The sequence below is a fragment of the Drosophila takahashii genome, chromosome 2L (genome assembly GCF_030179915.1).
Source record: "Drosophila takahashii strain IR98-3 E-12201 chromosome 2L, DtakHiC1v2, whole genome shotgun sequence".
Classification (NCBI taxonomy): domain Eukaryota; kingdom Metazoa; phylum Arthropoda; class Insecta; order Diptera; family Drosophilidae; genus Drosophila; species Drosophila takahashii.
Window position 1 is genome coordinate 12,715,881 of NC_091678.1, and position 25,012 is coordinate 12,740,892.

The following is a 25,012-nucleotide window of genomic DNA, read 5'->3' on the forward strand; positions in this document are numbered from 1 at the left end:
TATCTTAAAGCTCCCAAACAAATATAAGAAAATTCATTGTAACTTTGTAGGAAGTAGGCGTTTTGATTCTTGACTACTTAAAAACAAAATTGAAATAAATCGAAACGCTGAATCTGGAATCCCTGGAACTGCACCGAGTGAGTATTCTTTTATCTACAAGGGTATATAAGCTTCGGCTGGCCGAAGGTAGCTTCCTTTCTTGTTTTTCCTCTGAATTGTTAGAGTATCCCAACTTCTTTGTCATGGGATTCTTAACTCTTTTTCCCCTTTTTTTTCATCCGTTTCCGCTCTTTCCTGTGGGGGTTTTCCTCATTCCCTGGAACCCAAAACGCCACGAACATAAACATAAACAAACGCAGCCAGCAGTCGACGGCTTCTTGGCTTCTTGGCCGGGTGCTGCCAAGATTTTTGGCATCATCGTTGGCAACGCATCCTGTGGAATGCGAATCGCGTGGCTGGCGCGTGGATTGGGGCGTCGATTTGGGGCAACGCTCTTCCTTCGGCGGGGTGGCGCCTCTAACTTGGCACTCTCATTATGATTTTAATTGCTGACGCACATTTTTGACGAGCTGCCCAGTTCTTCAGTTCGTTTTGGTACGTCACCGATTGTTGTTGAATTGGCCAAAGAATTCTTGGCCAGACACCAGCCAGCAGTTGCCAACAGGTGTCCAATTATCATTATGATTGTGTTTATCACCCACCAACACACACGAATGAAACAAAATAATGACTTTTGATTGGCCTTCGGCAAGGCCGTTTGTCGTTGGCCAAATGTCAACGTCTTGTAAAATTTATTGGCCAATATTCAAGCAATTTTTTTTAAAAGCTTTTTTTTTATTTGGTTTTTGGCAGCCAGTTAATATTTGCAGCCTGCCAATTTCCCGATTACGATTTTCTATTTATCTTTTCGCATTTTCGGGTGTTTCGTTATTCTTTTTCCTGCTCTTTTGATTGACTTTCAGTTTTCATCAGATTTTAGAGCGATGACAACGCTTCTTTAAAAGTAGCTGCTCTCGTTTTAAATTTTTGTTTTTACTGCAGTTTTTAAAAATAATCAAAACATGTGAAGCTTTCGTAGACACAAGATGCAGAGCGTATTGTTGGTCGCTTTTTTTTTTAATAATCTCAAAAAATGCGTAACCATTTGAGATTTTTTCAGTTGGGAAATGTTCTACGTTAATGATAAGTTTTATAAACAGCTACATATGAAATCCAAAATATACCATTTTCCCATTTATAAAATGTTAGTGTTGTGTTGATTTTTTAAGTTTCTTTGGTTAAATGGCTAGAATTTTTGTATGTGTGTCATCCTACTAGGGTTATAAATTATTAAAACATGAACTGGTTACGCAAAGGAAACCCATTATAATGTATTCAAGTAGAGATCAAAATAGTTTGAAATGATGTAAGAGAAAAAGGGTAGTACTTGTAAGAATAAAGATGATTGCACAACAGCCTTTTTTCCTCACCGCCAGTTTAACCCAATTAAAAGACTGCACATTCGATAAATAAACTGCAGGCTAACTGCATCTCAAGGTTCATTTGTTTACCATAAAACACACACGCCGACGTGCAAATTAAGAAAATTCTAATTAAAGCTAAGAAAAACTAACACTAATTACAATTTGTGCCGTCGCCCTATAGACAGAGGCAAAAACACAGACAGATGGAACCCAGAAAAAAAAGAGAAAACGAACAACACATAAAATACATTTTCGATGAAGCAACTGAAATAGATTAAAACGAAATATACAACCAGATGCATTTGTATCTGTATCCGTTGCCGAATCTGAATCTATATCTCAGACCGTGCAAAAGTATTAGTTGTGTCCACGAAAATAGAAGCAGCGGCGACGCTTTCAACGCGTCTTTGCCCGCGTCAATTGCGCGTCATCGCAACTCAAAGATCCAAGAACACATAGAGAGCCAGCGTCTGAATACTATTTATACGTGGTATATAATACAGCCCCATATATATATTCTTTTTTATTTTTTTGGTACATAAGGGCAGGCGACAATTCTGCGCAATTTTCTTTCGGGCTTTTCTCTTTCGGTCTTGACGTTTTTATCGCTTTTTCTGCGCCTTTCGCCTTCGGGCTTCGATCTTCGGCGGCCCGCCCGTCAAGTGTGTCCGAAAATAGCAAGGTAAATGAAAAATTCAACACGGCAAAACGAGGCAAAAAAATAAGAAAATCAACTTTTAGGCAACCAAAATGCCGAATTTCGAATTTTGGCTTCTAGAAAAAATAAATAAAAGCGATTTCTCCCTCTGAAAATCATTGAAAAACAGCAAGAATATATACAAATGGGAATCAGCAACAACAACGAACAGAAATAAGAAAAATATAAGACAGCGAAATTTGTTTAAAACGTCAAAGACATTTGCACTTTTTGCCATTTATAGTGCATATACATAATATAGTCCCATAATCCACATAGAAATTTTCTTTATTAATTCGTTCCGTCTGCTTTCTATAATAAAGATTTTTTCAAGGGGCGTTGAGTTTAACATTAAAGAGTATAGTAATTTTTGTAGATTTCCCAGAATTATTCTGGTCAGACCTTTGGGCGTTTTTAAAATTCAAATATAATTTATGAACTAAAGGTTTAATTGAATTGGCCTGACTATATAAGATCATAAGAGATGAGATCATTAAAAGTTGTCTAGTTTGTGGTCATTTGGTTTTTACTCTGGATTATAATAATTTTTATTAAGGATTAAAATCGGACGAAGATATCATAAAGCTGTCATAAGAATGATCGAAAAATAATTGCTTAATAATAAATTACCATAATAAGATTTTCATACAAGCATAAAAATTAAAATGTACATTAAGCAGAAAAAAAAAGTCGATTAACCTTTCATTAGTTTTTCTGTACGAGGAAATAAGCAAGTCAATATTTTGTCTTATATACTTAGATACTTGGACTTGTTTTCTTTTTAGTATTTCCTGGTACATCAAAGTCATCACTCATATCACACTTTCAGACTTTTCGTCCCTGTCAAATGAATGAATAATGGATGGGGAAGAAAGATGGGAAATTTGTTAAAATTAACAGCAGAGGCTATAAATCACAATTTGCCAATGATTGTCGCCTTAGGCTCATAAATTGATTAAGCAGCTGTGTGTTGCAGGCAATTAAAAGCAAGTGTTGTCCCTGAGCATCGTTTGGACTCTTTCTGGGATATTTCTGGACCACTTCCCTTGGCCATAACTCACGAAATTTAACACGTGCGTGTGAAATTAGAGGCAGGATGGGGGAAATTGCCTGGAATAAATATTATTTGGGGCTCGCCGCAATTGGCAGCTGTTCAATAACACAGTTCCTGACCTAAGTCAATGGGAAAACTCTCCCGAAGTCATTTGGCCCAGGGGAACAGAATAATGAGGGTGCCGAGGATAGTGGCTCATTCCGCCAAACGATCTCCGCAGCAGACGGCGTGTCTGGCGCGCGTCTTGGAAACTTATTGGCAAAACTCCATGATCATAAATTATGTCGGCTTCATTTGTTTACGCATCGGCCGGCAGGTGGCGCTTTAATTACATGACAGCATCGGCGTGGGGGATTCCCCGCGCAGAAATCTCATCGAGCCGCTTGCCAAGATTCCGCATTACGCAATAAAGTTCATTGCCATCCCGCCCGTCTTTCAGATGCTTTCTTTCTTCCCCATCATTTTTCCTACACTTTTCGTTATTTTTTTTTTTTTTGGAAGCGAGCGTGAGAAAAATTCTAGGCAAGATTTTGGCAAGCTACCATCTTGGCAGAGGCCCATTACCCATTCCACTGCTCAACACCACCACCGTGGCACAGTGGCCCAGGTCTATAAAAATTCTAGATAAGAATAGATGAGCGGGATGAATAAAGTTTCGGGAAAGCCCAGCATGAGTTGTGATAAAATATCTCTTCATTGATGAAGGCCTAAGGAATAATATTATATTCATTTTTGAAAATGTCATTTTCAACACATAACGAAAATTAAAAGAATTTTTAAAAAATTAGATAAGTTTCTCTTTATTATTTTTTAACTTTTTATGTAAAAATATATTTTATGGAATACTTAAAACTTTGCATAGGAAAACACTTTTATTTAGTTATTGGCAACCCAATTCTTTTTGAATTTACCTTGTTCAGCTTAAATACTTTGTAATTGATCATTTTCAAACACTAAAAAAAACGTATATCAAAAAGTTTTAGTTTTCTTTTAATTCAACGTAAAACATTATTTTAAGGACAATTTACCGCAAATAATATAGAAAATAAGATCCTTTCTTTGCCACTGCAACTTATCTACCGCGTTGGTAAATGCCCAAAAAGGTTTCCAGATTAAATCTAAGTCCCTTTCCCTCTAAAAAATGATTATGTAGCCTTATTTTGGCAGCCAAAACTAATATAAGTCCTCTTTCTCTCCCTTATTGCAGCAGCTGAAGGCCCAAAGGAAGCCTCGTTGGCCAATTGAGGAGGAGACCCCAAAAGTCGAGCCGATTTTCCGCTGCAACTGCCGAAGGTCTGACCAACCAATGGCAATGCACGGCGACGACGAAGTTCGGCCCAAAGGGGGAATCCCCGGGAAACGGGGGAGAAACAACAGCAGCCCTGCAATGCATTTCTTTTGGCAACGTTTCAAGCGGACCCTCACACACATCCACACTAGCACTTGTAATCAACAAGACTTCTTCTTTGCCCCGCTCACATGCGCATCGGGTGGTATACGTAATATATCAAGTATACGCCTGTTGGCGGGCCAAAGTCAAAGTTTGTGAGTGTGTGCGAGTGGGCAAGGGAAGTGCTGCCGACTGCATTGCCGGGCTGCCAGCGACTACAACCCCCGGAACCCGAGAGGACGACAACCCCCTCCTCCCAACGACGAGTCCTTTTCGGAGGCAGCGCATTGGCTGCAGGACGACCGGCGACAGGACGACCAAGCACCAATCAAATCGGGGCTTGTGCGCACTATCCTATCCCGGCCGTACGAAGGCCCAGAGAAGCACGGCATCCAGGACCTCAGCCGGACCCCCCAAGCCGATTGCCAAATCTCTTAGACATTATGCCAACAGTCTCCTATATTATTTACATTTTACATCTTAGTTATTTAGTCGTAAGTCACATGCCCAAGCCAACGCCCCCAGACCAACGGGGGGCGTGACACATTAGTTTAACGATAGAGTTCTTAGTTTCAAGCAGAAGCTATACCAGGATGATTACAAGAATGCATAAGAGAAAAAGGAATAAAAACTGTAAAGCTTCAGAGCGGCACAACAAATATGATGGTGGTTTTATTTGGCCTTTCCGGATTACTACCAAGGATGTAATGTTTTTGGAATTAAGGTTCTCTGAGTTTTTCTTTTATGCATAGCATTCTAATCTTTTTGAAAAAGTTTTATTGTTTTGCCTTCCGACAACTGTCTTTAAAAATAATATAAACTAAGGAATTATTGGGTCAGTTCTAAAATACCTAATTCTAAAATTCGTTCAACATAGTAGAGATTTCAAGAGCCTTTTTATCGGATAGTTATTATGCTTGTTCACAGCATTCCGGATGTTATTATCCCCATCGCCATCTCAGGTGCTTGACCACTAGGTAACCTTGAATGAGGAAGTGGGCTACATTAACGGCCAGAAGACTGTAGTTCTTGGGCGTTATAACCACTGAGTAGCGGCATTGAAGTAAACCAGTTGTTGCCAGGGAAGCACTCTGATTAAGCGATATGTTTGCAGCAGGACGATCCACTGTATCACTCAGACCCGCCAGCACCAAGATCTAGAAATAAGAACACAATGTTTAATGGAGAATTAAATACTGGAAAACTTGGAGACATTTGAAAGTCATGAAAGTTCTATAAGAACTTATCTAAGCCTTACCCACTTGAACGCTGGCACCCAAAAAAACACAGTGCGAGGACCTAAATAAATGAAAAATTGGTTAAATATTTGGACAAATTTAATTGGATCCACTCACCTACTGGAGATTGCCAGAGTGGTTGCACTGCGTTAGGGACAATCTTATCTACAGCACTAATAGTGGCATTGTACAACTTCGACAAAGGTCCTGTGCCCTTCGACATCATTGTAGATAACAAAGAATTTTATACATAAAATTAAATAAAAAGATTTTTTTCTTTTTTTGAAGCGAAAGGCAAAGCGAACGAAGGTTAAAATGTTTGTTAAAACTTAAGTATAAGAAGTTTTTGGGTCTGTTTTAAAAACCTTGTTCTGAAAATTCTAAAGTACAGTCTTAATTAGGCAAATATCATAAAAGTTAACATGTAATATAATTTTAATTATTTCACATCCAATCATTTCCACATTTATTTATCAGGAATTTATAATTCAACGTATTAGAATTTTTTAAGAACCTTGTTACCAATCATCCTCCTTGTTGATCGGATAGTTATTATGCTTGTTCACAGCATTCCGGATATTTTCATTGCGCCATCTTAGGTGCTTGACCACTAAATAACCTTGGATGAAGAACACGGCTACATTAACGGCCAGAAGACTGTAGTTCTTGGGCGTTATAACCACTGAGTAGCGGGACCAAATTAAACCAGTTGCTGCCAGGGAGGCACACTGATTGAGCGATATGTTCGCAGCAGGACGATTTAGAGTATCACTCAGACCCGCCAGCACCAAAGTCTAGAAATATGATCATTATTTTTAATGGAAAATTAAATCAAATATTATTATCTATTTGTAAAATACTTAAGAACTCTTAGAAATTTTAAAGTCATGAATATCTCTCTAAGTAACTTAACTAAACCTTACCCACTTAAACGCTGGAGCCCAAAAAAAAACTGTACGAGGACCTAAGCAAATGGAACATATTTTTCGTATATTTGATAAAAATAAATGGATTAACTCACCTGCTGGGGATTGCCAAAGTGGCTGTACTGCGTTTGGAACAATCTTATCTACAACACTAATAGTAGCGTTATACAACTTGGACAAAGGTCCTGTGCCTTTGGACATTCTTAAAGATAACAAAGAATTTTAAACATAAAATTAAATAAAAAGAAAGGAATTTGAAATTGATAGGCAAAGTGAACTATGGTAAATATTTTGGTAAAACTTAAGTATGAAAATAAAAGATGCAAATATGTAAGATGGTTGTCATAGAAAAATAACTAGTGTAAACTATTCAAATTAGTTCATTTGGAGACGGGCGTTTTTTAAATTAATTAAATTTAAATTAATCAAATAACTTAAATTTTTGTATTATATTCCAAACTTGCAAAATCCAAATTTGCGCGCTCATTTGGCGGTCTATCGATATATCGATACCAGCGATAGCTACTTATTATATTTCTAGTATATCGATATATCGATAGCACCGATTACTAACATAATAAAAACAGCTGTTTTTATTTGTTATCGAAATTCATATAAATTAGCAAAACAAACGAAAAAAGCGGAATAATAATGGATCGCTACAGAAAAGATCGCTCTCCATACAGGGAAAGGAGGAGGGATCGCTCGCCACACAGGGAAGAAAGAAGAAAACGCTCGCCTTATAGGGAAAGAAGGAGGGAACGCTCTCCACACAGGGAAAGAGGAAGAGATCGCTCGCCGTGCTCACCTTACAGGGAAAAGAGGAGAAAAAGGAGCAATGTCCTGACCTACAAGAAACTGCAGAAAATGCCACTAAATCTACGAAAGGCTGCCATACGAGAAGCCCGAAATCGCAATGAGAAGATCCAGGGAAAGCGAAAGGAGCGGAGAAGGAAGCCCCAAGAGGTTCCAACTGCCCGACGTGTGCGAAACGACTTCGATCGTTCCGAACACAATGCGATGTTGGCCAGCACTTCTCAGGAACTACGGCAAATCCTGCAGGACTTCGAGTGTCTCTCGGATATTCCCCACGACATAACGCCCACCGAGCTTCAGGGGGAGGTAAGAATATCATCTAGGCAAACCTTTTAATGCCAGTTAAATATTCAAAAATATTTTTTAAATAGAATTAGAGTTTGGAATTAATATGGTATTACGCAGGAACACAGCCAAAAATGTTCCCCAACCATTTCTAATTTTCCAAGATATTTGGGTGCTCCCAAGTAAATGTACCATACAAACTTAAGTGTCATCACCCACAAAAAAATCGTCCCCATTGCAAACCTTTGCCCATGTCTTCGCAATTCGACACCAAAGCGGAAAATCCAAAAATGTTCTAGATTCTTAAATAACTTTTATTTATTCATGGAAGCTACTGTCCACTGTATGCTTTAATTTCGGTTTAAAGCTTTTTCATGAAACATTTTTTTTTTATTTTATTTATTTTTATTAATTTTGTAAAATTTAAAACAAGTCTATAAGTCATTTGATTTATCAAACTATACTAGAAGCTCCCAGGAGACTCCCATAAAGTAAAATTTCCACTTCAGGGGCCCCTTAAGTCCGAGTTCCACGTCACAATCAATCTTAACTGTAAAGAAATATTTTTTTTAACACAATTATCGAATAACTTTTTTACTTTCTTTACTTGTAAATTGTTAAGCTGATCCACTTTTCATATCAAATCCAAACGTTTTCGGAAAATGACGTTTAAAATGCCCTAATCTGCATAATAAAAGACCCTCTGCAAAATATCAAAGATTATAGTGCTAATTCTGATTGACAAAAGTAGATCGCCTGAAATTCAGACGAATAGCAAATATCATTAAGCGTCATTTAGCCATCCATATAACCAGATACTCCTCCAACTCACTATTACTGGTTGCAATTAGCACTTTGAGCTGTTCGTTCTTGCAATGCTTTCGTCACCAATATTGGCCGTTGACTACTGACCTACTGCCTCAACGTGCTAATTGGTGGACTTTTATTATGAGGAACTCTGTTCCCGTTACGCGGTCCCATTGCACACTGCTTCAGATACTAATACATATATTTCATAATTCCAGATAGCCATCGCCGAGGGACAGGCCACAACGATCCATGTGGAGCGGGATGGACTCAGCACCCTCACCGTGGTGGTCAGTATTTCCTTGAATCGATTCCAAATGCAGCTGCTTGCACTCGCTTTTAATGCCTATCAATTAGCCTCTCGGACCGAAAGTCATCCTCTGAGGCGGCAGGGAAATTGGGTCATTAACATGCAAAAGCTTCTAAAGATGTTTACTTCAAGTTCAGGATTAAATTTGTAACAATAATTGTACTTTTTAAATTAATTTAATATGTTTATTGACAACTAGAGTAATTAACACAAATGATTCCTTACATTTTTTAACTGATTTTAATTCCAACTAAACTTCTTCACTGAGCATAACTTTTAAGTCATGTTTGCTTCAAGTTGAGGATTAAATTTGTATTAAAAATTTTACCTTTTAAATTAATTTAATATGTTTATTGACAACTACAGTAATTAACACTAATAATTCCTTGTATTTATTAACTGATTTTACTTCTAACTAAACTCCTTAACTGAGCATGACTTTTAAGAGATTTTTTTGGCCAAAAAATTCCTATATCCTAAGCAAGACTTAAGCACGCTCTCTTAAATACCCGTTTATAACTCTTCACAAACGACTCTTCTCTAACTCTGATTCCGTTTGGTTTCTTGCAGCTCCACCAGCGCCAGCCGACGATCGCTCAGTTGAAGAGGGCAATTGCTTTGATCTCGCGCGCCCAGCACAAGCGCAGGCAACGCGAACGGAACGAAGAGCGTCTTCGGCGTCGGGGAATCGACGACGGCGACTCCGACGATCGGCGGCAGAGACAACCAGTTGTGGTGGCCAGCTCCACCGGCGAGTTAGTTCATTCCGCTCAGCGCAACGGGCACGATCACCGCGCGTTCGTCTCGTGGCGATTTCTATGGCGCTGTTTCGGACTGCTCAACGTGGACACCAATCAGCCGATCGACGACCGACGCTCCAGCGGCAGGGCCACCCTGAAGGAGCTGGGCATTGAGAACGCCGCCACCCTGAAGTTCGTCCATCGCGTCAAGTATTTCGGGCGCCAGCGACAGAGTTAAAGTGAACATAAACCCAATGATAGTGTCTCCAACGATTGTCAACCATCCGATTCGAAAGTCGGGCAGAAAATCGCGGTCAATATGGATCAACTGGTTTGGCTTTCGTTTTGCATTTCACTCGGCTTTTCCCTCCTGGCAAATTTCACCTCGGGCCTGCCGTTCGAGGATGGCAACAACAACAATGTCAAGATCACTCGCCGCAGTTTGGAGCTGACCCAAACCATCAATATCCAGCGGCAGGAGTACATGCAGCGGCAATGCGAGCTGCTGGGGGATCACGCACAAACGCTGGAGGACCTCAGTGAGCTGCAGATGGACCACATGATCGTGGACAAGGAGCACAAGCTGCTATACTGCTATGTGCCTAAGGTATGAATCAGCAAAAGCTGGCTCGGCAAATTAAGGTCCGAGACAGGGGAACGTCGTTTCATTTTTTTTTTTTTGCATAAATGGGCTATTCAGCAATGCATTTTGATTAGTAGGGGTTTGGTAAATTCATTTTAAATTTATTTTAAAAATCATTTGCATAATCTTTTTATGTCAGAACGGTTTTCATTTTATCTTTAATCTACGTCTATATCAATTCTTTAATCTTCCTATTTATCAGACACTTAAACTCGATCGCCAATCAAACATTAGCAATCACTAAACAAAATTCTCTTTAATATATTTTGTTTGCGGTTGCCATGTGCCGTTTCATTGAAAACCTCAACCACAAAGCATTAGTCAAAAATCCGCATCTGTGTCTCAGTTTTCAGTTTTTGCCTCTGCTTTGTTTATAGAAACTTGTTTTTTTTTTCATTTTCCATTTGAAGCACATGTTGAGCTTCTGTTGATCTTGCGACTTGTGGCATCGACATGAATGACTTTTGATGAAATGTTTATTTGGCCCACAAAAACTATCGCAGGCAGTCCTCCAAATAATCTGATTTCGAGCTGTAAAATCCTTGTAAATAGTGCGACTAGCTGGAGTAGATTTATACGGGGGTTTCGTTACGAGTGCATTTGATTGCTAAGCTTGCGCCACTTCTGGCTTATCGAAAAGGGGAGTCAATTCTCGTGTCAGCTTTATATATGTGCATTCAATATAGTGCTGATTCCACGCGATTTAACGATCAATTACAGCGGCAAGAATTCCACTGCGAGCAGCAATAACGACCTCTGTCAAATGGGCAGCAATTATAGGCCATTTATTCTGTAAGTCGTTGCCATTTCATTTGCATTTGCCAGTCGTCTTAAATCGCAAATCTTTTGTGTTCGCAAGTCAAAGATCAATGCCTTGAAACGTTCTGTCTCACTAGTTGAATACATTTGATAAGCGTGATTTAAAGAAATTTTAAAATAGATTTTGGTTTTTTTTATTGAGGTTCTTTGAGGTCGTTCTATGACGTCCATAGCTAGAGATAATCTTTTTATTAAATTATTGTAGTGTCCATTTTAGCAGCCTCTTATTGATATTTACCTAATTGGATTAGGAAATTAAATTTTTTGGAAATCAGCTATAGGAAATGGCCTTTACGGCTTTGCTCTTATCAACCAATGAGTTATTGGAAAACATCAAACTAAAACTATGAGATTAGATTGCCAGGTGCCGGTTTCTTAGAGGTGTTTGAAGTTGGGTGAGTTGTGACAAGCGTGGTACCGAAATAGCCAAGTGTTTCATGTTGCCGTTGCCCTTTGAACCTTTACTTCTGACAATTTACTTTGATTGTTCGCAGCAATTGATATCTTTGAGTATTACCTTTTTTTTTAATTGGAAATTTATTTGTCGGTGGGCCCTTTACTTAGAATCTTCTACTTCCTGGATCCTAAGATTATTTATAGTTAGAAATAATAGTTTTTATTTCAAGAAAATAGCTGTATTAATCTTTTTCAATTTTTTTTTAAATATTGCATACAAATCAAGATTGAAGTACTTGTCGTAGTGAGATAATTACACTATTTACAATCCGATCTCATGGAACCCACTTAGTTAAAGCCAGTCCCCGGCCAGATTATCATAGATTGTTAGACACACAATGCCATTGAAGTGTTCCACTTGCCTGGGGGCGTGTCTGGGGAACATGCCACCTGAATACCTCGACACACGTTCCCTGTTATCTTGGCGTTTCTTCAATGACTATCATCGAACATAAGCGCGACTGGTTTCGATTTCACCACGCAGGAGGGGTCAGTGGAACGGTTACAGATTTCAGCTTACAATTGCTTAGCTTGGTTTCGCATTCTCATTCGCCACTTGTTGAGTGGTCAGCTTTACATGTTCCCGGCTCGTTCTTCCATGAAGTCGTAAATTGTTTATGTTTACCCTTGGCCAATAGCCTCTCCACCAGCTCCTCCCCTTGGCCCCCCTCAAAAAGGGGGGCTCGCCACTCTGGCCGGAATTTTTATGCGACCATCGCGTGTTGCCTTAATGGCCATAAAGAAATTGCGTTAGATACAACTTGTTGCGTTTATTACTGCTTACGTACGGGGAGGTTTCCCTACATTTTGCCGACCTTTAGAGTGATCATGCAATCTGTATTGAAAAGGGATCTATAAACCTCGATTTTGACAATATTTATATTCAATTTGCAAAGGAAAAAACAGAAAATAAATATTTCACACATCAAAGATTTATGAATTTGGATATTGTGTTACTTCTGTGGTTTATTTAAGGCAATGTCCCAACGAAAACATCTTATTTAAAGTGCTAGGCTTCTGAAAAATCTATTTAAATGTGCACTTCAAAAAAGTTTAAGCTGATCTAAAACAAACAACTAAGACCGACAATAAGCATTTTACTTCATCTGGCATATTGACAATTCTTCAAGTACTGAAAGTTGTTTAAACATTCAAAACTAGTTAGTTACACTTAACGCTAAAAAAAAAAAAGGAAAATGGGAATGAGCAGTAAAAAAGTTTTCGAGGATTTCGATTGAAAATTTAGAAAGTTGATATAAACAGGCTATCACAAAGGATTAGTGACAGGGAATATGTCTTTCAACTGAAATTGTCTAGTGTTTGTTTATAAAAAATTTATCCATTTCACTTTGAATCGACATCTTGACATATCTTAACCTCGCCGCTGATCTTTTTGTGTTTTTCTGTATATTGCCTCACATTTTCACCTTACTCACTGCTAAACGTAGATTTACTGTATATGGAATTGTTTGCTTTTGTAATGTGAAATGTTTTTGCGGTGTTTAATTGGGGGGGCAACCAAATGTTTATATAGACCCGGGCACGTTTTTATGTATGTGCTTGGTGTTCCCCGGTTTTCGTTAGTTGACTTCAACAACTTGACTTATTGCCCAATGCCTCCGAGTGTAGGGAAACCCATCCGTTCATCTCTCTTGGCGAAAATTATAATTTATTGCTCTGGGCAATTAAAACCAAAGCAGTTAGGCTCATCATACTTGGAGGAGATTTTATTTAACGATTACCCCTCAGCAAGTGGCAAAATGAAAACCATAAAAATTTAATTTTTATTACCGGGTCACTTGTTTCTTGAACGTAACTTGGATTTTGTTTTCAGCAGCTTTCGATTTGGAATATTTACATTAATATAAATTGACTTGGTGACCTCTTTTTTAATTGTAAAGATATAACGATTTGCCCTGTTCTTACTTTTAAAAATGTCCCAGTTGAAACTTAATAATGTTAATTAATTAATAATTATGTATATATTAATAGCCAATTTGATTTTATTAATTGCCTTGACAGAATGGGTTATTTCTTATTAACGCTCTATTTAATGATCATTAAATTTAATTGCAATATAATAGCCAGTCATTAGAAAATCTACCCATTCATAAACAGTTCTAATGACTATTAATAAGTTGTGAATAGTTTGGAAATGAGTGTACAGAATGACACCTGCACATAGATTTATCAATTCATTATCTATCGGAACCACTCATGTACACTTTTATGGAAGAAGGGTTGATGTATTCCTGCTTATCGGTGGTTCCCTATAATTATGTTTACTTGTGAAATGCGTAAGAATTAGGTGATTCACCCACTAGCCACAAAATCCATATAGTTCTTCAAGAAAACTTAACCTTCGGTCTGAAATACTTCATAATGTAAGCAGAAAGAAATTATTTTTCTTGTTTATTTGGTTTAATTGCCCGAAGAATTGTGTTCAACTAAACAAAAATATAAATCTTTGTTTTCCAGGTTGCCTGCACGAACTGGAAACGGGTGCTGATGATGCTCACGGATAAGTGGCACAACGGAACCGATCCTCTCCAGATTCCGGGATCTTTGGCGCACTCCGTGGGGATGTTCACCAAACTGTACGATTTATCCGAAGCGGAACAGCAGCAGGTGCTTAGCGAGGAGTATACACGTTTTATTCTGGTGCGACATCCCTTCGAAAGGCTACTCTCCGCTTATAGGAATAAGTTGGAGGGGGATTCCCCCAGTGCGAGGTACTTCCAGTCGCGGGTGGGTCGCCAAATCGTGAAGGAGCTGCGGCCGGGTGCCAGTAACGATTCGCTGGAGCACGGTGACGATGTAAGCTTCGGGGAGTTTATCCAATATCTGGTCACTCCCGAGCTAAGTCGAGCCAATCAGTCGGACTACAACGAGCACTGGGAGGTCATAGCCAAGCTGTGCAATCCCTGTGTGATGAAGTACAATGTAGTGGGTGAGTTTAAACCACCTCTTTCCAAGAAACCATTGACTAATTAACTTATCTTTCAGGCAAATACGACACTCTGCTGGACGATTCTGCTTTGGCCCTCTATTTGGCCGGAGCCAACAACCTAACATTCCCCACTGGCCACAAACCGTCGAGCACACGGGCCAATCTGCGCACCTATTTTGATCCCCTGCCCATCGGTGCCATACGCAAGCTGTACGATATCTATGAGGAGGACTTCCGGCTATTCGATTATGCATTGGACGAGGTCCTTGGCTTTGAGTTTGGCTGATTGCGAATACCTGCTCTCTCTCTATATTTCCAAGTCTCCACCATAACGCTTTCCACTGGAAAAGATTGTGATTTTAGGCTAGGATTCATAGAATTAAGTGCACTCCGAATGCGAATATTATATTAGTTCTATATACCTCCCCGCGCACAAATGTTTCCAAGGATTTCGATTGTAGGTTCTTACTAAGTTATGTTTGTTTTTCTATGGATTAGTTATGTTAAGCAAGAGTAAATAAGATAAAATATTTTAGGAAACAGCTATGTTCAAAATATGTCATTGAATAGTAATTAATTTATACATTATGGATCCAATATTGTTTAAAAATATAAATGTATGCAAAGTTGAAGTACGATAAGATTTCTTTTTACCTTCAAAGGACTGTTTTTCCGCTTATTTGCAGTTGAAATGTTCAATGCTGAACAACTTTCATTTTACAAATCTAATTTTAATTGAGAAGTGGTTGTATGCACAATATCATTATACTGAGTATTTGATAAATCTTTTGAAAATCCCATATCTTTTTGTACCACATAAACATATTGATTCGTTGAAACTTCTTGCGTCTTAATTGAAGAATGTATTTTAAATTGGCCAATAGATACAATTAGTTTCTAGATAAAAAACTAGATTTCTCAAAAAAAAATAAAAATAGTCCAGTGTTTTCGGTTTTATAAATAGTTAAGGCAAATGAATTATTAACTAACGCCTAGAATTTCTCATTTATATTTTAAAATTATATTAAAAATCAGATTAGGAGGTATTTCTTGGTCGAGATTCTCTCAAACCGCCTATCAATCCAAATACCGACAGCTTATAATGTAAAAATCCACTGAATTACTTACAATGATCGTGCGCTTTTCACAATGACACTATAGCACTTGTGTTATCAGTGAAAAGCCCGCTGATAACATTGAATAGTATTTGAGTATTTTAAAATCTCCCTTTAATTGCATTGCGAAGAAGCTTTCATGTTTTCGTCAGCGCGAAATCAAAAGCTCAATCAACTCGACGGCGTCCGTAGGTTGTTTATCACCAAGACATGGACAATTAGTGGTAAGCGTGTGCTATAAACTTACATATATACTTGGGGGCGACCCACGATCAGCGGTCAGATGAATTTAAATACGCAATATTGTCAATAAGCGAAGGCGAGACGGCGCCCAACGCATTCGGGGAATGTTGGCAAAGGCGGCAAATATCTGATAGATACTTTTATCACAGCGACATATCCGAAATAGACCCAGATAAACATACACCTGCCAGGCCCCTCCTTCCGGCGGAAAGAAAGTAACGGTTTATAGGGAATAGGGAATTTAGATACGATCTTAAGTTACTGAAATATCTTATATCTTTTTTCCAGTGCCTTCAATTAACTTGACTTCTTTTTGGTTATTTTGGTTTATTCAATGACTGCTTCGTTTATTCGCTACGTCCGTTTTTTCGCTTTTTTTTGGCTGCCTCAATAACAAACTTTAAGTTGGACATTGACAAGACATTCGAAATTATTATTGTTGTTTTTTTTTTTGGGTTGACTTTGCTTTGGCCGAACAATATGCATATATTATATGTGTGTGTGATACTTTTTTGTGTGCGACAAGCAAGGCAAACATATCATATTCTCACGATTCCTCCTCCCCCCGTATCACCTTCATCTTCCGTTTCAGTCCTTGAATTTTCGCCACGATTTCCGCATCGCTGCCACGCCCTCTTCACTCCGTTCCGCCCGCTCAGTCACTTAGTCATTGTAGCTGTAGCGCTGCTTAACACTGCGGTACTTCTTCAGCGAGTACAGGGCCTCCACCTCCTTGGCCAGGTAGCGTCCTTGGGCCAGCAGGGCCACGATCTTCTTGGGATCCTGCTCATCCTTGTGGTTCATGAAGGCATCGTGGATCTGCTTCCTGAACTTCTGCGGCCCGTTCAGGCCGGGATATTCGCGGCCCAAATACTGCAACTGCAAGTGTTTACGCAATGTCAGTGGGCGGTCTTTTGAGTTTTGGGTGGAGGTTGGGTGCACGTGCCACCCGGAAAACATCAGAGAACAGAACTTACGTGCTTGTAGAGGGTAATGACTTTCGAGCGCAGCTGTGACATCACCAGTGGTTCAGTGCAGCGGGATTTGTTTGTTTGTTAAATGCAAGTTATCAACTAATTTGCAGCAGCTTTTTACCAGCTTTCGAGGAATTTATTTCGAGAAGTGAATCACACGGCTGTCGGAAAGGGTCTAACGCGTCATGAAGTTCCGATTCCCCGATAGCGATGGTAGCCAAGCTACAGTCAGGTTATAGCCTATTCCCACTATCCAACATCATCAGTTTCAGTCGACCCGCCAATCAAAGCCTGTTTCCATTGCCACATAAATTAATTTAAAAATGAAATGATAATTACAAATATATATCATCTTGTTCTTAAGAATTTGCGGTTTTTAAAGAATCAATAATTATAGAGGCAAATATAGGAAATAGTGATTGAGCTATGAACAGTCCTACCAATCTGAAGTTCCTACTGTTCTTAGGATTTTAAAATGAATTAAATTAAATTAAAAAATGAATTTTTTGGTTTTACCTTTCTGAATTTAGTTGGATTAAATTTTATAAAGATTTAAAAAATCTTTAAAAAATATGAAATATAACCGATATGCAATTTAAATACTTTTATAAAAAGATCTCTATACTCGAGTTGCCCCGTGTTTAAGATGGTTCTAAAATAAATATTTTTAAAAATATACTTGAATGTTGTTTGCTATTTAGCTGGACAATAAAATAATACTTTTAAATGAAAAACATTTTTAAACGAAAAAAAAAAATTCGAAAGAAAGCAAAAAATTTTCAAAACATAACAGAACGTGTACAACAAGACACAACAACCATTTACATCTATACATATTTACAAATTTATTTGTTGAAATGCTCTCTTTGTCATGATACAAAATGTTTTAATAGGAATATATATATATATAAATACATAAATATACCAACAATAAACGGGGAAGAACCACTTCCCGACCATCATGGTATAAACTTCAATTTGGAAACGGCCAATGAGTCTTCTTCACTGTAATCTAACTAACAGATCATTGCCTTGTTTTAGATAATACCAAATACTTGCTTAGAATGAGAATAAGCAGAACTGGGAGTCTGCAGCAAACTTTCAGCTTTCTGTGAATGTATAAAAGCCTTGATAATAATTACTGTGTACGAATAAAGAGATATTGGCTTTGTGAATGTGAACGCAGCGATAAAGTTGAACTTTTCTATGCTGGAGAGGAATAAAAATACGATCTTTGTCGCGGCAAATTGCAAGATAAGTGCTGAAGGCGAAATTGTAGCTCCAAATCGGTAGATTAAGAACGAATTTGGTCCCGCTGAATAGCGCATAGCTGTTGGTTATTCAAAAAGTAACTGGAAATGCATCGATAAACGGAATAAGAGTTAAACAATGTCGCGGGCGAACGGAGCAAAGGCCTCCCAATAGCTGACGATCTGAAAGGCAGGGGAGATTATTAACCCACAGTGCGTGTGCTTATAAGTATGCGTAGTATACCTGTTGCTGATGCGCCATTTGGTCTTCGATATACTTGATAATGTTTACTTTGAAGTCTTTAACTCTGGTCAATTCGAATCTCTCCATTTCGCGCTTGATTTCAGCGGAAATGTCGTCGAACTGCTGCTGACAGCGCTGCACCTTTCCCTGCCACTGCAAAGAAATCTGGGATTATTAAGAGAATAAATAATGGGTTAAGCAGACGTACCTCATCCACTTCCTGCTGGGCCTGATCCAGCTTATCCGCCCTGTTGGCCAGCTCGAAGCGTCCGCGGTTCTCCCGCCGCTTGGACAACTGCATTTGTGCGTACTGCCAATTCTGAAAGGCCTTGACGCGCTCATGGAAAATGCACTTGATGGCACCGAACAGGCCCAAGTAATCCTTGATGAACTCGGCCAGTATGAAGAAGTCCGAGTTGGCCTGCTCCGAGCGCAGCAGCTCGATCTTCTCCTCCACATCGGCCAGATTGGACAGCGCCCTCGAGAGGCCGGTGTGCTCCTCGCAGGTGCTCAGCATGGCCGCCGACTTGGCCACCAGACCCGTGAGCAGCGACAGCTCCCGCCGCGAGGTGACCAGCGACTTCATGGCATTGTGCAGCTTCTGCAGATTGGCATCCAGGCTCTCCACCTCGGTGATCTTGTCATCGAACCACGGATCGTTCTCGTCCATCTTGTACGTGATCTTGTTCACCGTCTCGCCCACCTTGTTGAATAGCCGAATGACGCCGGCTCCACTGAGTGCCGAGGTGTTGACCGAACGCGGCAGCTCCTGGTCGCTCTCCAGGAAGTTCATAAAGTCCAGATCGACGCGCAGCACTGGATGCTGGGCTGTGCGATGAACGAATCGCTCGAGGGCCGCCCGGCGGATCTCCACCCACTCCTGGGTCATCGGGGTGCCCGGCTCGCTCTGCTGCGGGCTAATCTTGACCTTGGTGCTGCCGATGATGTTCTTCGAGGGCGCCGGCGGAATGATGCGACCCAGCCGCATGTACTTGCCCACGAGCAGATCATGGATGCCCAGGAAGTCGCTGAAGCGACGCAGGGTGCTGAACTCGCTGCGCTTGAATTTGGGAATGTTCGTTTTGGTCGTCACCCTGATAAGAATGAATGTAATTTAATATGCTCTTTCTATGATAAGGCGGGGTGACTCACTTGTAGGCCAAATAGGAGCCCATGCCATCGCCGATTTTCTGCGGATCCGAGACCACAATGCTGATGAAGTAGTCGCCGTCCTCGGTGAGCACCTCCTGCAGCGGCTGGGGGGTAATTTTGATGGGAAAAGGGGATTATATAGGGGATATATTTCCAGAAAGCAACAAGCTTTGCTGGTGGGCGGCACTCGTGACGTAGCCACAAAGCCAAACAAAGCGAACGCTGATAAAGCGACCGACGCCCCGAAATTCTAGCTAATTTAGTATAGAACCTCCGGATGCGGGTTATTCCGGGTTTATCGGCGCTACTTACATGGATATCCCCGATGCTGCTGGGACTCAAAGCCGAAACAAATAGATCACTTTCGTTTCGGTCCAGAGTTACGCTGCCCGGCGCTGGCACCTCCTCCTCCTCGTCTTCCGAACCGGATCCCGCCGCCCCGTTGTTGATGTCCACCTCGGCAAAGTCTCGCGTGTGTTCCGGGCTTTCCACCTCCATTTTATCTGACTGTTGCTGCGCTTTTTCTAATTTTATTAATTGCAATTATCGGACTTAATTTTTTTAACGTCGCTGCAGCAGTGTGACCAGAGTGCGGAAGGCGCTTTTAGCAGAAAAGCTGGCTGAAAGCTTCTGGTATTTATTTTTAATCATAAAAATACTGCATTACGTGACTTGGTAATCACTGTTTAGATTTGAAAGTAAACCGTTACAGGAAAGTTTACTCATTTTGAAATAAGTAAAATATTATTTATCGACAAAAAGGACAACAAAATTTGTTACATTTGTTAAAAAAAACTTGTGTACTTGTTAAATAAATTTCATAGGGATGGAACAATTACATTTATAGACAAAATTGAATAATAGAAAAAAGCCGTTACTTGAAACAAATTTTATATTTGCTAGGTTCTCCTTAACTTTTTGATAGTTTTATAAATTCGAATTTACTTTAAACATTTTGTTTATCTTTTAAAATTAGCTTTCTCTACAAACACTAAAAGCTGAAAAATTACTTGGAAACTTGACCTAAATAAATCAAAAAGCGTTTTCCTAAAGACATCATAATTTGTGTTTTGTTTTTGATTAAGCAAATGCAGATTTAATTACTCTAAAAACCCGTAACTTTTTGGCGCAAACAAAATTTTCTTTTCCTTTTCCAGAGAAAGCAGGACAAATTAATGGAAATTCAATTAGGACCATAAATTAGAAAGACTTATGTCGAAGTAAAAATATAAGAAAAAGTTGGACTGAAGTGGAAAGAAATTGCGAGACACAGATGATTTTTATTATGTGATTTAAAAAAACAAACTAGGTTATTACTGTCATAATAACCGTCCCAAAAAGGTGGTGATATTTCTTTTGTGACCTCTCACCCTTTTCTTCTGCGGCAATCTGCATTCTGCTTAACTTTTCGACAATAAACATTTGGCCAACAACATGCGCGACACTTTGTCGACATCTTGGCTGCGAGCAAGATTTCCAGCTATTTTCTGATTATTCCCTTGTTTTTCCCCGGATATTTTCATGCCTGGCGCATATTTTTATGCGGAAAATTTTTCAATTTTTGCAATTGCAACTTTCTGTTGCTGCTGCTTGTTTTTCCGCTCTCTCTCGCAGTTCACCCCTTAGTTTTTCGGCGACTTTTGTTTAAATTATGCATACAAAAGTGTCGCAGCCACTTAGGAAAAGACAGAAGAGGCAAGGAAAAGGGAAAAGGGTAGGAAAGGCCGGGAAAAGTTTGCCAGCGCTTGGCCAGTCACTGTGGATTTTCCGCATGAGAAATACTTTTAACACTTTCTGTTTGCCTTTTCCAACAAATTGAAAACGAAAATAAAGGATTATGGGTTCAGGTTTTGGAGAGAGGGGGCAACCGGCAGATTTATAACCTCCCCGATGTCTGCGAGACAAAATCCTTTTACACTTTATTAATTTTATTCCCCTGTTGCCTTTGATGATCTGCAATTTTTTGAGCATTTTTTTCGTCTGCTGACGCACTTGAGCCTCGTCACTGGCATTATCCTCTTCCACATCAGCGGTCCGCGATTAATAAAGAGCTGTGGTTTAATTGCCGCCAGGCTGGCTTTAATGGTTAATGGCCGAAAGGCAAAGGGGTAAAAGCAAAGGCAAAGGCAAAGCCATCCGAAGTGCGAAACTCTCCTGAGTGAGCAGCGAATGGGAATTACTTAGAGTCAATTAATTATCTAGGTGGTTCACTGCACCAGGAGTCTTTGAACTTGAAGCGATTTGAGACTAACTCTTAATCTAACAAGCTGATAACACTAACACCTGCGATAGGAAATCATTTAGCATTCCAAATTTTCACCAATAAATATATGATTTAAAAATCCCATGACAATTAAATTCCCTTTCCTTCCAGAAATTAAAATTTAAATTGTCCCCTATCATTGAATTTATCTGGTCGCTTATTCAACCGAGTGATAACCACCCCCACAGCCACATAAATCATCATTATAAGCATATTTGCAACTGCCCCAACTAAACCGCCAAACAAACCGACTTGTGGAGATCCCAGTGCTAATTACTGCAATTTGGGTTGAGGATGGGAAAGGGAAGGGCTTATGTAAGTGGAGATGAGACCAGCTAACCACGTTATCCAGACAGCGATAATGTTTGTCAACAAACCGGGAGGAAAAAAGTTGTACATCACAGAGGCGTGACCAAACCAAGTTGGGAGAATGGGGCAGACGGGGATGAGGATGAGGTAACCCGACCAGAAGACACTTGTTAGCTGGTAATTAGCCCGGCACGTTTGCCATTCTGGCTAAAACTGTCTCAGAATGTCACTCACTTAGTAATATTTCTCACAAATAAGATAATAATAATGTAGGATTTGCATTCTTAGTTTAAACTTAGCTTGTACTTTCAGAATAACTCAATATATTTTTATAAGATTTTATTAAATTTAACTTTTATTTATCCAGAGGTTCCTTAGCATCGTAGGCCTTACTATAATCCAAAACCATATCGTTGATAACCTTCTTGACCTCTGTGGCAAATATAAAGTCCAAGTGTCCCCAAGTGGGATCGGGAACTTCATGTAGCAGAGCCAAATTGGGCAAAAGGTCGGGCAGTCGGCTGATATCCTGCTTGTTCGCTGAACCATCAGACAAACCATAGTACAGGTAAAGTTCAGAGGTAATTTTAGTAAGATCATATGCCGGGGGCTCTTCCACGCCGTAGTATTCCAAATTCTTGCGGCTTCCCCAATCGTACAGACGGAATTCGTTTGAGGCGAAGGACTGAATGTAGTGAATGGCCTGGTTAGAGGAGACTCCAGCGGGATGAGTTTCAGCTATTTGCGGGAGAAGAGTCTAAAAAATAAAATTAAATAAAAAGAAAATATTAAAGTTTTTTTAATGAAAACGATCGATAAAAGCTTTATAAGTACACCCAGGAAAAAAATCGAAACAGAAAGTAGTGATCACTTTATCGTCACTTGATTATTTTGACCTTAAACATTTTCAAGAAGAAACGTTCTTCAAATCAAGAAGAAATTGCTCTTTTCGAGAACCAGCGATCTTAAAATCGTAAAAAAATTTCCATCGACTATATAAACTTTCTCTACTTAGTTCAAGAGCGGTGGCACTCACCTGATTTAGGTTTCCAATTTCAGGACCTCCCCAGAGCATCGCGAGAGTCTTGCAGTAGCTGAGCAAAATGGGCCGATTGCTGCAGGTGGTGTCCAATATCCTCTGGATGAACGAGTTCTGGGGCAGTAGAACCTGGTTCTCCAAGAGAGTGGAACCAATCCCATGGTGTCCAAAGTAGGGAGCCGTGCTCACAATAAGTCCCTCCGTGGTGTTGCCCATGAAAACGGGCGGGGCGAGCATGTGAGCCGTCTTGATTTTGGCATTATACTCGGGCCTATAAGAGCCCATCACGAAGAAGGAGGTGCAACCCTGGGAGTGGCCCACATAGTGCAGGGCCTGCTGTCCCGTGAGATCCAGGATATAGTCAATCGTGGTGGGCAGATCGATGGAGCCAATCTCGTGCCAGCTGAACTTCCAGAAGTACGGATGCCTCACATCCAGCCTGGTGTTGTTCCGCGAGTAGATATTGCCACGAGCATTGCCCAGCCAGACGTCGTAGCCCGCATCTGCGTAGTTATACGGCAGCGCATCCTCCGGTCCATTGAGCAGGAAGCAATCGGAGCAGCTGAACAGTCCGTGCATGATGAGCACCACCGGACGAGGGGATTCGGATTCCCCGCCATTGTTTAGCTTCGGGGAGTGGGGAATGCGGAACAGATTCAGCACATAGCCGTCCGGGGTCTCCGCAAAATGCGATTCGGCCGGATAGCCATGCTCGGCAATGCGCTCCGCCTGCAACGAAAATCAAACTTAAATCGCAGCTTGAAATGGGTAAATATTTTTAAAGAAAAATTAGGGCAAAATTAGGGATCTGATTTTAAAACATAATCGTTAACATTTAAATACTATAATCTTAAAAAGAGTTTATTTAAATGTTTTATAAACTTTATGGTATATGCATTTTTAAATTGATATCTTTATTGGATTACGTAACAAAGTTCCTATTTAAGTTAAGATATTTTAGAAGGGAAAATGTATTATTATAAGTGTCTTATTATATCACACATAATAATAAATTCACTCAAAATAGATATCATTTTGATCTCGACACACTTTTTTAATTTATTAAACTATTCTCGATCAGAGGTTTATTTTCCGTATTTAATTAAATATATTATATTTACTTCTATTTCAAACCCACCGAAGTCTTGAGCCGCTGGAAGGGTATATCAATGAAAGGATCAAAATCGTCGATAGCTCTAGTTAAAGCCACAATGGCTAATATAGTAAATACTCTACTCAGCATTTCGGGCTGAACTTTTGTCTTCAAGATCGGTCGTACGACTAAGCATTTGCGCAAATACTTATTAATCAATTTCAGTTGAATCTAATCTATAGATTGAAAGTCGAGTGAGGCTATTTATTAGTGTGTTTCCCTGATACCAGAAAAGCGCCCCGCAAATCCAAGATTTATGTACTTTCCGCTGTCCAATTGGATTATTTAAGGCGATTATCGTGAATCGATAAGCGCGACCAAGGGGGCTACGTTTAATGATTTTATGGGTTTCAACAGCAATAAACCTAATACAATTACTAGATACTCGAAAGGGTAGTTTAGACTCAAGTGAAATTAAGTCTTTAACAAAAACACAAACCTATGATTTTACACGTTAATTAATAGCTTAATTTAAGACGATTTTATGCATATTTATTAGCAATAAAAAACACCTAATAATGGCTTAAAACCTGTTTCTTCGCAAAAAAAAGATTTTTTTCTCTAAACATCACTGGTCATAAATTTAAACGACAATTTTAAGTACTCCATTATACTTAGGTTTACCTCTACAATGAGGAACTAACAATGCTATTTTGGGAGCTCGTACGAAGCATCT

General features: G+C 39.5%; 7 protein-coding genes across 7 annotated transcripts; 2 read left to right on the forward strand and 5 right to left on the reverse strand.

The window, feature by feature from the left end:
• Nucleotides 1-5,367: 5,367 nt before the first annotated feature.
• LOC138912906 (mitochondrial pyruvate carrier 2-like) lies at nt 5,368-6,148 on the reverse strand. Its single transcript, XM_070214658.1, has 3 exons — nt 5,960-6,148; nt 5,863-5,903; nt 5,368-5,761 (listed from the first exon to the last, which is right to left on the reverse strand). The coding sequence occupies exons 1-3, from the start codon at nt 6,066-6,068 to the stop codon at nt 5,546-5,548; spliced, it is 366 nt and encodes a 121-aa protein (XP_070070759.1). The 5' UTR covers nt 6,069-6,148; the 3' UTR covers nt 5,368-5,545.
• Nucleotides 6,149-6,280: 132 nt separating this feature from the next.
• LOC108068773 (mitochondrial pyruvate carrier 2) lies at nt 6,281-7,051 on the reverse strand. Its single transcript, XM_017158527.3, has 3 exons — nt 6,864-7,051; nt 6,766-6,806; nt 6,281-6,636 (listed from the first exon to the last, which is right to left on the reverse strand). The coding sequence occupies exons 1-3, from the start codon at nt 6,967-6,969 to the stop codon at nt 6,361-6,363; spliced, it is 423 nt and encodes a 140-aa protein (XP_017014016.2). The 5' UTR covers nt 6,970-7,051; the 3' UTR covers nt 6,281-6,360.
• A 336-nt stretch (nt 7,052-7,387) lies between these two features.
• LOC108068831 (serine/Arginine-related protein 53) lies at nt 7,388-9,964 on the forward strand. The gene is made up of 3 exons (XM_070211503.1): nt 7,388-7,890; nt 8,895-8,966; nt 9,557-9,964. Exons 1-3 carry the CDS (start codon nt 7,420-7,422, stop codon nt 9,962-9,964), a joined length of 951 nt encoding a protein of 316 aa, XP_070067604.1. The 5' UTR covers nt 7,388-7,419.
• Nucleotides 9,919-15,226, forward strand: LOC108068830 (carbohydrate sulfotransferase 13). Its single transcript, XM_017158642.3, has 3 exons — nt 9,919-10,333; nt 14,123-14,594; nt 14,651-15,226. The coding sequence occupies exons 1-3, from the start codon at nt 10,046-10,048 to the stop codon at nt 14,878-14,880; spliced, it is 990 nt and encodes a 329-aa protein (XP_017014131.2). The 5' UTR covers nt 9,919-10,045; the 3' UTR covers nt 14,881-15,226.
• Nucleotides 15,227-16,259: 1,033 nt separating this feature from the next.
• On the reverse strand, nt 16,260-17,111 carry osi (electron transfer flavoprotein regulatory factor orsai). Its single transcript, XM_017158644.3, has 2 exons — nt 16,930-17,111; nt 16,260-16,831 (listed from the first exon to the last, which is right to left on the reverse strand). Exons 1-2 carry the CDS (start codon nt 16,969-16,971, stop codon nt 16,616-16,618), a joined length of 258 nt encoding a protein of 85 aa, XP_017014133.1. The 5' UTR covers nt 16,972-17,111; the 3' UTR covers nt 16,260-16,615.
• Nucleotides 17,112-17,746: 635 nt separating this feature from the next.
• On the reverse strand, nt 17,747-20,169 carry Snx1 (sorting nexin 1). Its single transcript, XM_017158660.3, has 5 exons — nt 19,885-20,169; nt 19,573-19,676; nt 18,629-19,514; nt 18,421-18,573; nt 17,747-18,359 (listed from the first exon to the last, which is right to left on the reverse strand). Exons 1-5 carry the CDS (start codon nt 20,068-20,070, stop codon nt 18,309-18,311), a joined length of 1,380 nt encoding a protein of 459 aa, XP_017014149.1. The 5' UTR covers nt 20,071-20,169; the 3' UTR covers nt 17,747-18,308.
• Nucleotides 20,170-22,444: 2,275 nt separating this feature from the next.
• LOC108068839 (lipase 3) lies at nt 22,445-24,728 on the reverse strand. Its single transcript, XM_017158657.3, has 3 exons — nt 24,322-24,728; nt 23,181-23,912; nt 22,445-22,901 (listed from the first exon to the last, which is right to left on the reverse strand). The coding sequence occupies exons 1-3, from the start codon at nt 24,424-24,426 to the stop codon at nt 22,500-22,502; spliced, it is 1,239 nt and encodes a 412-aa protein (XP_017014146.2). The 5' UTR covers nt 24,427-24,728; the 3' UTR covers nt 22,445-22,499.
• Between the last annotated feature and the right edge of the window lie 284 nt (nt 24,729-25,012).